The sequence below is a fragment of the Myxocyprinus asiaticus genome, chromosome 18 (genome assembly GCF_019703515.2).
Source record: "Myxocyprinus asiaticus isolate MX2 ecotype Aquarium Trade chromosome 18, UBuf_Myxa_2, whole genome shotgun sequence".
Lineage (NCBI taxonomy): Eukaryota > Metazoa > Chordata > Actinopteri > Cypriniformes > Catostomidae > Myxocyprinus > Myxocyprinus asiaticus.
This window is the reverse complement of record NC_059361.1, coordinates 29695766-29712500: the sequence shown is the minus strand read 5'-3', so window position 1 is coordinate 29712500 and position 16735 is coordinate 29695766. Positions and strand designations below refer to the sequence as shown.

Sequence of the window (16735 nt, the reverse complement as noted above, 5' to 3'; positions counted from 1 at the left end):
AATGAGTTTGTTAGCTCTCACGTGGATGCACTGAGCAGGCTAGATACTGAGCCATGGGGAGCAGAAAAGAACTGTCAAAAGACCTGCGTTACAAGGTAATGGATCTTTATAAAAATGGAAAAGGATATAAAAAGATTTCCAAAGCCTTGAAAATGCCAGTCAGTACTGTTCAATCACTTATTAAGAAGTGGAAAATTCAGGGAACTCTTGATACCAAGCCAAGGTCAGGTAGACCAAGAAAGATTTCAGCCACATCTGCCAGAAGAATTGTTCGGGTTACAAAGAAAAACCCACAGGTAACCTCAGGAGAAATACAGGCTGCTCTGGAAAAAAAGAAGTGTGGTTGTTTCAAGGAGCACAATACGACGATACTTGAACAGAAATGAGCTGTATGGTCAAGTTGCAAGAAAGAAGCCTTTACTACACCAATGCCACAAAAAAGCCAGGTTACAATATGCCCGACAACACCTTGACATGCCTCACAGCTTCTGGCACACTGTAATTTGGAGTGACAAGACCAAAATAGAGCTTTATGGTCACAACCATAAGCGCTATGTTTGGAGAGGGGTCAACAAGGCCTATAGTGAAAAGAATACTATCCCCACTGTGAAGCATGGTGGTGGTGCAGTGATGTTTTGGGGGGTGTGAGCTCTAAAGGCATGGGGAATCTTGTGAAAATTGATGGCAAGATGAATGCAGCATGTTATCAGAAAATACTGGCAGACAATTTGCATTCTTCTGCATGAAAGCTCCGCATGGGACGCACTTGGACTTTCCAGCACGACAATGACCCAAAGCACAAGGCCAAGTTGACCCTCCAGTGGTTACAGCAGAAAAAGGTGAAGGTTCTGGAGTGGCCATCACAGTCTCCTGACCTAAATATCATCGAGCCACTCTGGGGAGATCTCAAACCTGCGGTTCATGCAAAACGACCAAAGACTTTGTATGACCTGGAGGCATTTTGCCAAGACGAATGGGCAGCTATACCACCTGCAAGAATTTGGGGCCTCATAGACAACTATTACAAAAGACTGCACGCTGTCATTAATGCTAAAGGGGGCAATACACAGTATTAAGAACTAAGGGTATGCAGACTTTTGAACAGAGGTCATTTAATTTTATTCTTTGTTGCCATGTTTTGTTTTATGATTGTGCCATTCTGTTATAACTTACAGTTGAATATGAATCCCATAAGAAATAAAAGATATGTGTTTTGCCTGCTCACTCGTGTTTTCTTTAAAAATGGTACATATATTACCAATTCTCCAAGGGTATGCAAACTTTTGAGCACAACTGTATATATATATATATATATATATATATATATATATATATATATATATATATATATATATATATATATATATACATATATTCTTTTCAATATTTATCTATTTTTTATTCAATTTTAATTATTTTTTAAAAGTTGCTGTATTGTATTGTTTGTGCACTGGAAGCTTCTGTCACCAAGACAAATTCCTTGTATGTGTAAGCATACTTGGCAATAAATCTCATTCTGATTCTGATTCTTCTTTGATAATGAAGTCAACAAGCATGGACACTTGCAGAAAACAGAAAAACCAAACGTATTAAGGCACAGCTTTATTTTGTGCAGAAAAATTCCATTTTGCAATGTCACATCGATTTTAATATAGTTTTATGATCATCTCATGGTCATTTCCACAATTCATATAGATTTAATCAGGTGTAACTGCTAATATGTCAATATATCTTTATTTAGTAAAGGCCTATTAGTATGTATAACAGATATACATCTTTTTTTACTGTTTTTTTATTTGTTTGTTATAAAAATATATTGTTTAATAATTTTTTATTATTTCACCTGTCAATCACTTAGCACAGTGTAAGTTGGTACTTGTATACCTACTACTAGTTTTTGACACATAAAGGCACAGAAGGTCTAATGTTTTATAAAAAAAAAAGTTCTAATCAATAGATAAATGTACAGAAAAGTAACAGGAACATTTTATCTTACAAATAACATTTATTACCTAGTACAACAACAGGATTTTTACTAAATCATCTGTGAATTACACCATAGAGAAAGCTTTAAAAAAAACAAAAAACAAAAAACAAAAGTGGAATCTGCATGCTGTGGATATAAGGAATTAAATGAACAAACTTGAAAATATGTTTTGTCTTACAGGACATGCTTGGGGTCAATGCCTATACATCATCACTGCTGAGGACACAAATTTAGTAACACATTTTACTAAAGGAAAATAAGAAAGAAATAATATGCAGTAGTTTGCCATCTCAGATAAAAACTGTAACTTGTTTGCTTGCATAGAACCCACACAATAAGGCTGCCATCTAATTAAACATTAATCTAAATGGTTGGAAGTCATGAATAAGCAGGGCTGCCATTTAAAATGTATAATCTTGTTATTTGAAGCAATTAAACATAACTCTACAACAGTAACTATCTGATAAGAAACATGATATAAATTTTTTAGATCAAAGCCAAACAAACTATTTGATTGGTTTTTGCTCTATGAGTCAAAAACAGTGATGATTAAAAACATTGAAAAACAAAAAACAAATCAGTTCCCTGTTGCCTGTTGTTTTAGGCTACTTTAATCAAAGAGCAGACATGTAAATAAATTATCCTTTCTTCAATTTCCTGTTTAGTGTTTTGCTCTACCACTGTAATTTATCTTTCAGAACTCCTTGTGCTGAGTCTGAAGGCTATCATGTATCTCTGTGGAATGGGTAGCTAACAGTACTTATATCTTATAAATGTGATCCTAAGCATAGCTTTCAATCATGACATAAACGAGAGTTTACACACAATGTGATTAATCCTTTAGTAACCCTTTAACATTCATTATCTGCCTTTCTAAATAGAATTTTTGGCTTTAAAGACTTAAACGTCTTTTTATGTCATAAATATTCTTAACAAGTGTAGAAATTTTAATGCATATATAATTTGAATATTGATTACAATATTTAAGCATATTGATTACATTTGCTGTAATTTATAATCTGTTCATCTGATGCTGTGGGAGCTCCTCCTAGGGGCGGTGACTTGTAACCCTATACCATCACGGCAATTTGCTGATGACGCTTGCTGCTTCGCCCTATGTTTGCGTCATCGCAGGCATAAAAGCTGGAGACTAGCGCCACACCATCAGAATTTTCCTTTTTCAGGGTCTCTTAGACTGTTAGACTAATCTAAATAGTGCTCGTTGATCCACGCACCATGCATAGTTGCCTATGGAACTCCAAGACATAAGCTCTACTAGGCTTTGACGCCTTACCTCACAAATGGCCAGTGAAATGTGAATATCTCATGGCACAGCCATTAGAGGCGGTAAGCTTACACATACTTTCTTTGAAGATTGTGCTGCTATTGCTTTGGCATCAGTGAAACGTGAAGGGAACTTTCAGGCCTTTTCGGTCAGCGACTCTTGTTTAGAGTTGAGACCGGACCTGTCAAAGGCCAATCTTAAAACCTGAGAGGGTTCTGTGCCCAAAGTTCTGGCAATCCCCTTTCATCATGAGCTCATGAGCATAACATATAAAAAGAAAGATGCATTTTATCAAATAGGCCTATAATAAGACATCCTGATCACAGTTACAGAAAATTACAGATGTTGAGAATGAACGAGTCAGGAGGTAGCCTACAGTAATAATTAGCTACCACAAGCAAAGATGAATTGTGGAAATAAAAAGTCTTGTGGCCCGAAAAATGACAAAATTCTGCATTCACATAGAGAAAACAAAAAAAGGTGGGTTATAACATGTGACCACAATCACAACAAAAACCTTTCTGAATTGTACATTTTCTTTTAACCAAAGCACAATTTTATTTATTTATTTACAGGCCAGGAAAGCACTTACACCACGTCCTATAACCACTTATATTTGGTCTTTGAAGTGTAAAGCCCCATCAGCTCATGGTGAGTTACATACAGACCTCATTATCAATTCGCTGAAAGGCTTTGTGAATCATGCTGTTTGTACGTAGATGTGTGGGGGAAAGAGAATGAGCAAAATAGGAAGGTAAATGTTTAATCCACTCCCTCTGCACACTGTCACCACTGATTCATGCTTGGTGGCTCAAGCTCGCAGCTCTTGTGGTTTGGACGTGGCCTAACATTTTTTAAGAGTATAGCAGCAAATAGCCACAAGCTCTCTGTGGAATCGAAGGTATGAGCTGATCCAAAGCCTGCACATTAGATTTTTATAAACATATAAATACAGGGCTTCCCCTTAACCAGCAAGTGTTCCAGTAAGATAAACACTAAAATCTTTACATGGAATGGAGCATAGGGAAGATCGAGGATAGTTGTCACACGGGGAGTTGTCCCAGGGCTATATTTCAGTAACTAGGTAATAGTGGTCTCTATAGCAGTTGGCTAGTTCAAAACCCTCGTAAATAACAAGTATTTGTATGAATTCTATACTCCAAACTAAAATTCCAATATTACCTTGTTTTGCTATAGCTGTTGGGTAAACAAGTAAACACAGTACCATTGATTCAGTTAAAGGTCAACTAAATGAAGGAAGATTTTAACCAAAAGGTTGAACTATGTTCCCAGGACAAGGGTATTTTTCATGAACATCATCTTGGGGCAAGTTGTTTATATTATAATGTTGTACATTTATAAAATATATTCATTACAATATTTATTGCTCAGAAAAATGGTTTTATATTTTTGCATGTTACCTGTAAAATATTTGGCATTTCTTTAATTGTTTTTTGTAATGTATGTCATTATTGTTTAGCTTTTTACATTTAGCCAAAAAGCCGATAAAATGCTATTTAAATGCAGGTTATGACAACTTATAATGTGACAAAAAGTTGCCATATGTTCAGTGAACTGTTTCTTTTTTCCTGGGCAATATAGCTTTAAACTATGTGCCAATACAGAAACTGAATTTAAAAAATAAACTTTCCCTAAGAAATATTCACTGCAGAAAGTATGACAACTAGCCCTGGTCTTCCCTATCTGTTTAGACAAAGATAATTTTTCTTTTGTAAGAAAGCAAAAACATAAGACTTTACAGCCCTTCATGATGTACTCATAACTCAACTGAACACTCTCTATTGCCCCACTGTCGAAAGGCTCGGGCTGTAGTCAATGATTGTGGCCCCTCCAGTGTGAGTTGCACTGTCTACTTTTGATTTAAAGTGTTTACTGAAAGAGAAGCTCCAGGAGTGTGAGGAATGAATTTGTTCCAGGAGGTGACAGAGTGGGGAAGACCCCTGTCGCCTCATTCCCCAAGCATTCGATGTTGACACCTGGCATGACCTTGGGACTGAAACTTGATTGCAAGTGTTTGTTCACTGCTGATAGGCTTTGCTGCTGTCTCTTCCTTTTAGGAACAGACACCCATAAAATGAAATAACACTTTTCCTACCAAAAAAGGGACATGGTGCTTTTGACCAATACCTTTATATATCTTAATTAAGTTCTTTAGTGTACATGATACACTGGTCAAGTTTTACTCTGTAGAAAAAAAGTGCCCAGATGCAGGGCATTTCAAGACATGTGATGCATTGTGTGCATTGTTCATGGAGATACAATTCACCCAAAAAGTATCTGGACACTGAAGCCACACCTAAATATGAATGTAATTGCATTAAGTAACAAAACATCAACTAAACTAAGTTTAGCATAATTTGTTTGCAAATGCCACTTCGTTTGATGCTTTGTTATCTAATGCAATGATATTCATACATATTGTATTTAAGTGAGTTTAAGTGGTTTAAGTGTTCAAATACCTTTTGGGGCCATTGTATTTCATTCAAATGTTTCCACCTTCTAAAGCAGATAAAAAACACTGTTGCCTCTGATGTTATTTATTTATTAAGTCCTTTGAATTCACATTATACACTGAAATGGACTGCCTCAAACCAATCTAGAAACAACTATAAATTGACACTAAAAAGAGAGAGTACACTGAATACCATAAAGTATCCATTATATGAACATTAACAACACACAAAAAATCGTCAAATACAATGAACTTTTTTCTTCCGTATTCTTTGGTAAAGGAAAAAGAAAAATACTTGATAAAAACAAATACTGTGTTGTACTTTGCCACCTCACTGGATGTGGTTCTTTGTTGGCCCATGCAAATTTCACATTATAGAGAAAACAGCAAAAGAAACAAAAAGGAAATTGAAAAAACAAGATGGAATGACACACAGAAAAGAGAAAAGTACAGACAACCTAATGGGGTAATGGAGTACATCTGTAGATGAAGTAATCAAAACAGACTTGTTTTAATAAAGACTGTCAATCTAACACACATACATGCACACTTTCCCCTAAAATCCCTTAGTACTAACAGCATTCAGATTTATGGTCTTAGATGGGCATTAGGCACTTTCTAGCTGGTCAGGCCAGCTGGTCCACCAGCAGAACACCAGCTCGGGCAAACTGGGAGACTATTTTAAACCAACTTAGACCAGCAAACCATCTTAGGCAGGTTTAAGGTGTATTTTTCAGCAGGGTTGTTCTACAATCTACATCAAAGTAGACAAAATCCCCGATACAACAGCCCAGAATGTGCGAATATGTATGTGTTTGAGGGTCTGTGTTTTGAAGGGGACACAGAGCATTCACATGATGGGAGAGGGCAGCATGGATCAGCGTGGACCCCAAAGGCACTAAGTAAGTAATCTCACAAACTATCAATAAGATAGATAGAGCACCACCATCAGTAGTGCACCCCACAGTCTGTGATTTTCTCCCACAGCACCTCGAGGGACACTTGATTGATCTTCATCTTAATTCACCGATTGGCTTGCAGCAATTTGACTGTTAGGTGTGTGTAAACTGTTTGTGAATTCTTTGTGTCTACTGTCACAGATGCAAAGCCTGAAATGGTGTGCCTTTGTGTGCTCAGTAAAACAGAAACAGAACATTTAGAATTCACGCACACACCCATCTCTTGTCAAAAATGTAATACTTCAGACATAAACAGTTTGGGCATAACTCTGAATACAACGCCCACTTATTGTCATATTCCTGTAAGAACACACAAAGACAAAAGGTTCTTGTGTTGAGCAAGGCCCACCATCTTACGAATGTCATCTTATTGGTCTGGTCAGGCAGACGGATATGGTCCAAATATGCTCGTAACACGGAGCATGAACTCCAATATGACTCGCTTAGGAGTCAAACAAGAAGACATAATGCAGAAGCCTCCGAGCCACATGATTCAATCAGACTTGTCCTTCTTCTTGCCTCCACCAATGGGAACTTTACTGGCAACGGCAGAGCCGACAGCAGTCACGCCGCCTGCCACAGCAGACACGCTGCCCTTCACAAGCCCCACCCCCATCGCTGGCACAGAGGCAACCGAGGTAACCGCAGTTTTTGTGAGATTGAAGCTCTTCCCTCCAACCCAGGCAACTCCACCCACCGTGGCCCCGACAGCACCCTTTGTGACACTGAACAGACCACCAGCCACCCTGGAGAACATGCCAGGCTGGGGCTGGGGATGGTCTTTATTGGTATCTACAGGAAACACAATGAGAGAGATATTATCATCAGATAAGGTAATGAAACAGCTTTCTAAAAACTCTCCAAACTGTTAAAAAGTTGCAGTCATTAACACATCCAAACATGTAAAAATACTTGCCACATTCTAATTAAAAAAAATAATTAAATGAATCATTTAAAATACTTTAATTAAATTGAGTCTTTCCAGTGAGGTGAACAATTAGAGTGTACGGTAATAGAAGCCTGATGGACAATATCCATGATTTAAAAATTATTTCATATTTTTGGGTACAATGTACATAATACAGTGGCCCCAAAGACTATTTTGACATTTAAGCCACTCTTACAAATGTCTGAATGTCACAGCCTTGGAATTAGTGGTCGACAGATATGGGTTTGCATAATGGACAATTCCAATACCAATATCTATAGAGAAAGATTCCAGATAGCCGATATAAATAACATCATTTATGATGTCAATTAAGGAAACAAGATAACACAAAATTCATGAATTTAAATAAATACTCATGTTACATAATTCTGTACTCATAATTCTCTTAAATATTTGGAAATAGAAAATGTACACTATCCAGTGACAAAGCCATCTGTAGATTCTAGCAAATTTGCAAAATTATCACTTGATGCCGTTAATCTCAGTCAGGCCAAATATCAGCCAATTAATCAGCTAGGCTGATAATATTTATTGGTCTATCACTAGTTATTCAATATCAAAAGGAATATCAAACCATGCAGCATCTGCAAACAAAAGATGCAAGACATTTTCTCAGAACTAACTTCACTTTTTAACCAACTGGTCCCAAGGCAGTTATTATACAGTTATTCATACAGGTGCATTAATTATAGACATATCCTGCTAAATTTGACCACCAGAAACTGTCCAAATACTTTGGTTTAATTTAAAAAAAACAATTTTTGCTTGAAGTGTGCTACTGCCATGCCACTTGGTTTGATTTAAACGCAGTTTAAGTGACCACGGTACATTACAATACACAATTATTTTAACCCGATCTATCCAAGTATGAGGAGTACAACCAGAAAAAGAGTAGGGAAGTGTACTAGAGACAGTTTTTTTTTTTTTTTTTTTGTGGCACAGAGTGTTATCCTTCTCTGGCATGAAGATGAACAAAAGACAGCTGTATAAAATTGTGTGTTTCGCATGACTGAGTGCAAGATTAAAGAGATTAAAGAGTTCTTAATAAGCTTGGTTGTAGCAAGAAGGAATAGTTGTGGCAAGTCACTCTCACACTAAAATATCACCATAACTTGCAATACCTGTGGGAGGCTCATCCTGCAGGTATGCAGGCATCTCATCCCGTTGCTGGTCTGCTTCACTCATGTTTACTCTATTGTGGAGAAAAAAATAAAAAATAAAAAAAATTCAACAGAAGAAAATGTACTTAATTCCAAGAATCGAGAGACTGGATGGAACCAGTCACTGAGAACAAGGTGAAAGGTTGGGACTAAATGTAGGCTTCAAACCAACCAGCATCTACATAGAACAAGGCGGACCAGTTTAAACACTTTAAACAGAATGTAACCTGCAACACCCTGTCAACATTGCAAAAAACACACAGGCAGACTAGACTACACTAAAACAAATTTGGAATCGTTCATACCAGGTTTCTTAATAATTTGAAGAAACAATATAACTATTGGTCTGAAATCATTACCATGTTTTAATATGAATTATAATCCTAAACTTCATTAGCAACCCATTTGGACATTGGTGACATTTAAAAATATTATAAAATATTCCCATTAAATGATATTTACAACAGAGGTTGTAATTTGTTAAATTGGTTGGATTGTCCTGATGTCATATATAAAAGGATATTAACTGAGGACAGTAAAGATAAAATACAGCTTACGTGTACACGTAAGCAATCTTTTAACTCGTGGAAAAGAGTGTTCCGCCATCACGGTCTTGAGACCGCTTTATGACGTAACAATAGCAAAAGTGTATCATTCTAACATTAAGTTTGGCCTGAGGCGACTGCCTGCTAAGCCTTTGCTGTTTCTGTACTAGTGCAGAAACTGACGTGGCGCTTGAGGTGCTAAAAGTCTTTTCATTACAATAAGAGTGAGTCATAATCTGTGAATAAACGTGCGTTGTTATTTTGTTCATTAACATTAATATTAAGCTTTATTTGAAAAACAAAACAATAGGCTACAGATACTTTGCAGGAAATATAGAGAAATAAAAAAATCCCTATGCGGGAAAACGCGTTAAAAAATAACTGATTTACATTTAAATCTTTGAGAGAGACAAAAAAAGATCTGGCTTTGAAGAAAAGTTGAGAAAAGTGAGGCAGCTCTCATCATTCGACAGTTACATGACGTTAGGTAAGATATGCATTATTAGACAAGGCAACCATTATGACGACGATAATGTCGAGAATGTTCTAATACATCACACAATATGATTACAATAAATATCAACAACCCTCCGAATAACATACAAAAGGAAAACGTTTTGTACGTACTGTGTTAGAAGTTAACTTTGCGCTCAACTTCTGCAGACGAAGTTGGAAACTTCTGTTCCCACCCCTTGTTTGTTTCAAAGCAAAAGAAATGTGCTGTTTTCTTCTGGCGACTTTAAAAGACACACGCTAAAATTACTAAAAAAACAACAACAACTAAGATTTCGCGACCAGACAAGACTTTACTTTTAAAGACCTATTTTTGCATAATGTATACGTGGCGTCCGAGTTTGCCGTTTTTAACCATGTACCACTGTGGACACATTGGAGAGGAAGTGACGTTTTATAGTTTATAGTAATGACTTCACTATACTTGGCTCAAATCTGAGTAGAATACTGAAAATAAATGGTGTATCTGTACTCTGTCAGTCCATCTGTGTATTCTTACTGTTTGTCAGTGGTTTTGGGCTTTCATTGACTGACTGACACCTGATAATGAAAATGGATCAATGTCCTTAGCATTAAAAGAAAAACTCTTGAGGACGGACAGCAAAACATAAAGTGAAAATTTAAGTCATTACACATTTAATGTGAGCACATACATGATTGCTTCATGCAAATTAGGTCAAGTCCCCATGCATAAATTATTATTAGGGCAAGACCTCACAGTGTTTCTGTCAATGGAGAATTTGATAGAGATCTTACTCTATATATTATTTTTATTTATAGAAATTAAAAGTGCAGTAACTCCAGTAGGTGGGGTCATTCCTACAATGTGGTGCCTATTATTTTTTATCATGTTTAATTTCAACAGATTGCATTTTAATAGGCTCTAAAAAGAAAAAAGTGTGGTTATAAGGTTGCACTCTGCTCTGGACCTAAAATTCTAAATTGAAATAATTGTTATAATTTTAACTTATTGAACTAGTGTCATTTCTTTATGTCCCCAGAGCTGCACTTTAAAGGGAGAGTTCACCCAAAAATTATTCATTTACTCACTCTCGTTCCATCTCAAATGTGTGACTTTCTTTTTTCTGCTGAACACAAATATTTTTAGAAGAATATCTCAGCTCTGCCGGTCCATACAATGCAAGTGAATGGTGACCAGACCTTTCAAGCTCCAAATATCACATATGGGCAGCATAAAATTAATCCATAAGACTCCAGTGGTCAAATCTATGTCTTCAGAAGTGATATGATAGGTGTGGGTGAGAAAAAGATAAATATTTAAGTCATTTTTTTACTACAAATCACCACTTTCACTATCACTTTCAAAGTGGAGATTTATAGTACAAAATTATTGAAATATTGATCTGTTTCTCACCCAAAGTGATTGCATCACTTCAGAAGACATATATTAAGCCACTTAAATCATATGGATTACTTTTAGTATGACTGTCTGTGCTTTTTGGAGCTTTAAAATGCTGATCACCATTCATTGGCATTATGTGGAACTACAATGAGATATTCTTCTAAAAATCTTCATTTGTGTTCTGCAGAAAAAAGAAAGTCACACATCTGGGATGGCATGAAAGTGAGTAAATTATGAGAAATTTTTCATTTTTGTGTGAACTAACCCTTTAAGCATCTTTAACACACACACACACACACACACACACACACACACACACACACACACACACACACAAATACAATACAATTAAGTATTTAGGATTACATTCTCTCACAAACATGTATTCATTTGTGGTAAATGTGTAATTTAACACTGATAAGAGTTTTTTGTGTCCTTTAACTTATTTTCCATCCTGTTATGATACTGTGACCTTTAATTGAAGATCTGTGTTATAAAATGATGTCACAAATTGGAGGTGACATCAGCCATTCAGCAAAATGCAAAACTCTTTTTTATGTTTTCCTTTATTTTGTGGTGTCACAAGTGGTAAAGCATAACGTGCACTCTGTTTTGGGAAGATATAAGGAGAATATATGTAATTTAAAAATGTCTATATATTTATATTATCAAAAATATCATAAATATAATTTTACAAAAGTGTTAGCTAGATATCATTCACAGACCATGTAGTGGCTAATTTTACCTCCTGAATAGCCACCCTGACCTGCCCATTTATCCAGAAGTAACAGTACCTGTATGACTTAGTCTATAAAGTCTTTAACATAGCCTATCACTTTAATGATGATGAAACATAACGATACTTATAAAAGTTTGATTCATTTTTTAAAATGTTCAAAGCCGAAAAGGCACCATATTGCAGGAATGACCCAGGTTCGAATGAAAAGAACATCTGTGTGGATTGTTAGCATGTAAACAAGTGTTGTATTAGGCTCGTTTGAGATGCCAAACGCCTTGCCTTGAAAGTAGACGAGAGTAGGCGGCTGCAGTCTGGGGAGTGAAATAAGTGCTGTCAAGTCGGACAGTTCTCACTTCTCGTAGTGGATCAGCCGCTACGAGATCAAAGGCGGATATCGCGTGATTCACGCTCATACGCTGTTTCTGATAAAGTGGATATAATTTAAATTCTGTTGCTTTATATTGAAAATAAATATAACGAAAAAGACACTCAACGTAAACGTTATTTAATTTCTACCATAGACGTGTATTTTCATCATTTTTTTATTTAATAAAGACATGTATTTGTGGTATTTCAGAAAGATGATAACAATCACATATCCCTTACAGAGATCGCACTGTCAGAGTGTTGGGAATATTCACACATAATTATACACATACAAACATGATATGACAGTTAAAAAGATCAAACATTTAAAAAAAGAACAAAGCATCACATTTGTTTAAGTCAGTCAGCATTAAGGCGTGTCGTCAGCAAGTCCTTTCCCATCATGCCTTGACACAGCGCAGTCCGGGAAGAGCAACTGCGCCGGACTGCGCCGCCTGACACCGCCGCCTCACTGTTGCAAGAGTTTTTTGGCATAGCCTACCAGCATGACATCAGAGCAAGTCAGACCACACTCAGACACATTTCTAACCGGCATGCACCTCGGGTGATCACCGGTGATCGGTGCTGCGCAGATTTTGCTCATCTCCAAGGAGCCTAGCCTGAAGAGGAGGGCATGGCCGGGCAGTGAGGATGCACGCCTGGCACTGAGTTGCTCAATCAGCAGGAGAGAGATAAAGGAGGAGCTGTGTGTGTGTGTGTCTGTGTCTGTCTGACTGTCTGTCTCCATCCTCCTTTCCCTACCGAACAAGAGGCATGTCTGCCACACTAGTGCTGAAACCCGGGACTGGAGGAAGACGCGCCGTCAGAGAGCCCTTAACCGGTGAATCTGCGATAGGGTCATGGGCGCCCAAGGCTCATTGATGTGCGTGAGGAGCGTAGGCTAGCCCACTGGCGAAGGCTAGCCCATCTGGTCCGATCCCACAGAGGAGCTACTGTAGCACAAATTGCTGAAAAACGTAATGCTGGCCATGACAGAAAGGTGTCAGAACACATAGTGTATCGCAGCTTGCTGCGTATGGGGCTGCATAGCCACAGACCGGTCAGAGTGCCCATGCTGACCCCTGTCCACTGCCGAAAGTGCCTACAATGGGCATGTGAGTGTCAGAACTGGACCATGGAGCAATGGAAGAAGGTGGCCTGGTCTGATGAATCACGTTTTCTTTTAGATTATTTGGACAGCCAGGTGCGTGTGCGTCGTTTACCTGGGAAAAGATGGCAGCACGATGCACTATGGGAAGAAAGCAGGCCGGCGGAGGCAGTGTGATGCTCTGGGCAATGTTCTGCTAGGAAACCTTGGGTCCTGGCATTCATGTGGATGTTACTTTGACACGTACCCCCTACCTAAAGGTTGTTGCAGACCACGTACACCCCTTCATGGCAACGGTATTCCCTGATGGCAGTGGCCTCTTTCAGCAGGATAATGTGCCTTGCCACACTGCAAAAATTGTTCAGGAATGGTTTGAGGAACATGACAAAGAGTTCAAGGTGTTGACTTGGCCTCTAAATTCCCCAGATCTCAATCCGATTGAGCATCTATGGGATGTGCTGAACCAACAAGTCTGATCCATGGAGGCCCCACCTCACAATTTACAGGACTTAAAGGATCTGCTGCTAACGTCTTGGTGCCAGATACCACAGGACGCCTTCAGAGGTCTTGTGGAGTCCATGCCTCGACAGGACAGAGCTGTTTTGGTGGCACGATGGGGACCTACATGATATTATGCAGGTGGTTTTAATGTTGTGGCTGATCGATGTAAATATGATGAAAAAGACACTCAATGTACCTGTTTTTTTTTTTTGTTTTTTTTTATTTAGCCAATAAGACATGTCTTTTCATCCATATTCAGTTGAATAAAGACACGTATTTTAGATATTTCAGAAATATGCTAAAAATCACATATCCCGTACAGAGATCGTACATTCAGAGTGTTGGGAATATTCACATATAATTTATACACATAAAACATGATATTAGAGATTAAAAAATAAAAAAAATCAAACATTTTAGAAGAGAACGAAACATCACATCACCGCTGTTTGTTTTTTGTTTTTTTTTCAATGCCGAACAAGAGGTGTTTATCCATTGTCACCATAATATGTCACATTGCCAGACACAATATTTTACATACATTTTAGCACAAGCCCAGAGCCACTGAAAAAGAGAGTTGCGACACTCCCATAGACTTCCATTGTAATCGAAGAATGCGGAAGTAACGCTTGTCATGGGCTGACCAATAGTTCCAAACATTGTATAGTTCCAACGTGCAACCATATTCATTTTAAGTGTTTCCGAAGCACGCTCGCTGGTAAGTTGATGAAATGACTGAATTTTTACTTGGTTGTCATCATGCTCTGCAGAAGCCTGATAACGACCCATTCATTTGAATCAGATGTGTTGGAAGAGGGAAACATATAAAACATGCAGGGCAGGGGGTACTTGAGGACCAGGGTTGAAGACCGCTGATCTAGATCATCGGATCTAGCACTACAAATAACAGGAGTGGAAGACCATGGGTGGGAGAACAACCTTTACCCTCTCACTGGACATATTGTATAATAAAATGTTTTATTGAATGCAATTGGTTGCCTTGTATATTCTGTACTATTGACCAAACTCCTTTCTTGGCTTAAATTGAGCAGTTGCTGGTGTGATTACTATGTAGATTAGATTTAACTTTGACATTGCATCGAGTACTATAAATATAAGTATCGTCAACGTAGTAAATTGTAATGTGGGCTAATTAATAAAAGAACGTGTTTAACAAGTCCCATTTACTTAAACAGTCTAACGTTAAATGTAAAGTAAAACAATAGTCCTCGGTAGGCTACAGTACGGTAGCTAGCATAGCCATTTCTAGCTCTGCTTCACAATACTGCTGCCAAGTGTTATACGGTAATATAATATAAATAAAGTAGCAGACATATAAATGATACAATGGACATTATGTGTTAATATACCAAAAACTGCTGTAAATCTAGTTGGTGCTGCTATCTGTCCCGCCGAAAGCCATTCAAACTGGTTGACAGCGAGTATTTGTTTGGAACTATTGAGAGCTACAGGAACCACGTGATCGCGTGTCGGCGAGATCAAAGAGTGTCGCAACTCTCTTTTTCAATGGCTCTGCACAAGCCTAATGTTAAAAATAAGCTGGCATTTCTATTTGACTGTTGGCCTGCAGCTGCCAGGAGTGGTTTCCCGCACTTATTCAGAAAGTGACGTATTTCCTGCCTTGTCACGCCGCTTGTTATGTTTTGCGGGAACTCTGAGTCTGAATTTGCAGTTTCAAACATGAAATGAATTATGCAGTAGATATTAGCTAGATATGTAACAGACGCCAAATCACGATTTGTTATTTTATCGCGAGGTGCATCATCGGTCTTCTTGGCTCCTCTTTTTTGTGCTGTCTCTCTCTCTCTCTCTCTCTCTCTCTCTCTCTCTCTCTCTCTCTCTCTCTCTCTCTCTCTCAAGAAGTTGGTTCAGGCAAGTAATATATTAACTGATTAGTCTAACACTCCAAATATTAGATGCATTTAACCTTCAAAAGGTTTGTTGCAGGTTATCAGCATCTTTAAAATGGGTTCCTTTTGAAGCATGCCGATTCTGATTTAAAGTCATACAATATATTAAAAGTTGTGTTTTCTCCTGAGTGCTGTTCTGCATCCTAAATAGAATGTTCACTTGTTACTTATTTAATCACACAGTGTAACGGAGTAGCACATTATTGCGCAACAATGCGACATTGGTGAATGTTATGGGATAAAGATTGCGCCTTGAAGTGATTATTGCATGGTTGGGGATGTTCTGCTTAGTTGTGTATTAGTTGAATGCCCCGTATTATTTTATAATACCAGTTTAATATCGCAAGCTGTACATGAAGAATAAGAAGTGATTGTTTTGTCGATTTCTGATTAGCCTTAATTTTAATTCTTTACCTTTTAACTAGTTTCCGATCTAGTTTCAAATGTCTCAGATCACAAATAGCTTCTAATAAAATGTTTTCAAACTTTTTGTTCCACTCCCAACATTTCCACTGTTCCCTCATTGGCTGTTCTGTTTAATTTGGCCACTATGTGGCAGCATTTAACAGTATTTGGGTAAATTTTTAAATAATTTTTTTTTTTTTTAAATGTTGCAAGAAATATTTTTACTTCTTGTTTGTCATATTTTAACTACTTTAATCTTGCCATGAAAATAGCCATTTATGCTGATTATGGCATTAAAAGAATAATAAATAAACAGCATTTAGGCATTTTGGGTAATCACTGTTTAGACTCATCCCATTTCTCAAAATGATAAATGAATGCCTTTGAATTGCATGTAAATTAGCAGCCATTATATTTTCTTTTCTTTCTTTTTTTTTATTAGTGCAGGATG

General features: G+C 37.4%; 1 protein-coding gene across 1 annotated transcript; it reads right to left on the bottom strand.

Annotated features, from left to right (window-relative positions):
• Positions 1-5821: 5821 nt before the first annotated feature.
• On the bottom strand, positions 5822-10246 carry LOC127456383 (transmembrane protein 263). The gene is made up of 3 exons (XM_051724837.1): positions 9986-10246; positions 8775-8845; positions 5822-7496 (listed from the first exon to the last, which is right to left on the bottom strand). The coding sequence occupies exons 2-3, from the start codon at positions 8836-8838 to the stop codon at positions 7198-7200; spliced, it is 363 nt and encodes a 120-aa protein (XP_051580797.1). The 5' UTR covers positions 8839-8845; positions 9986-10246; the 3' UTR covers positions 5822-7197.
• Between the last annotated feature and the right edge of the window lie 6489 nt (positions 10247-16735).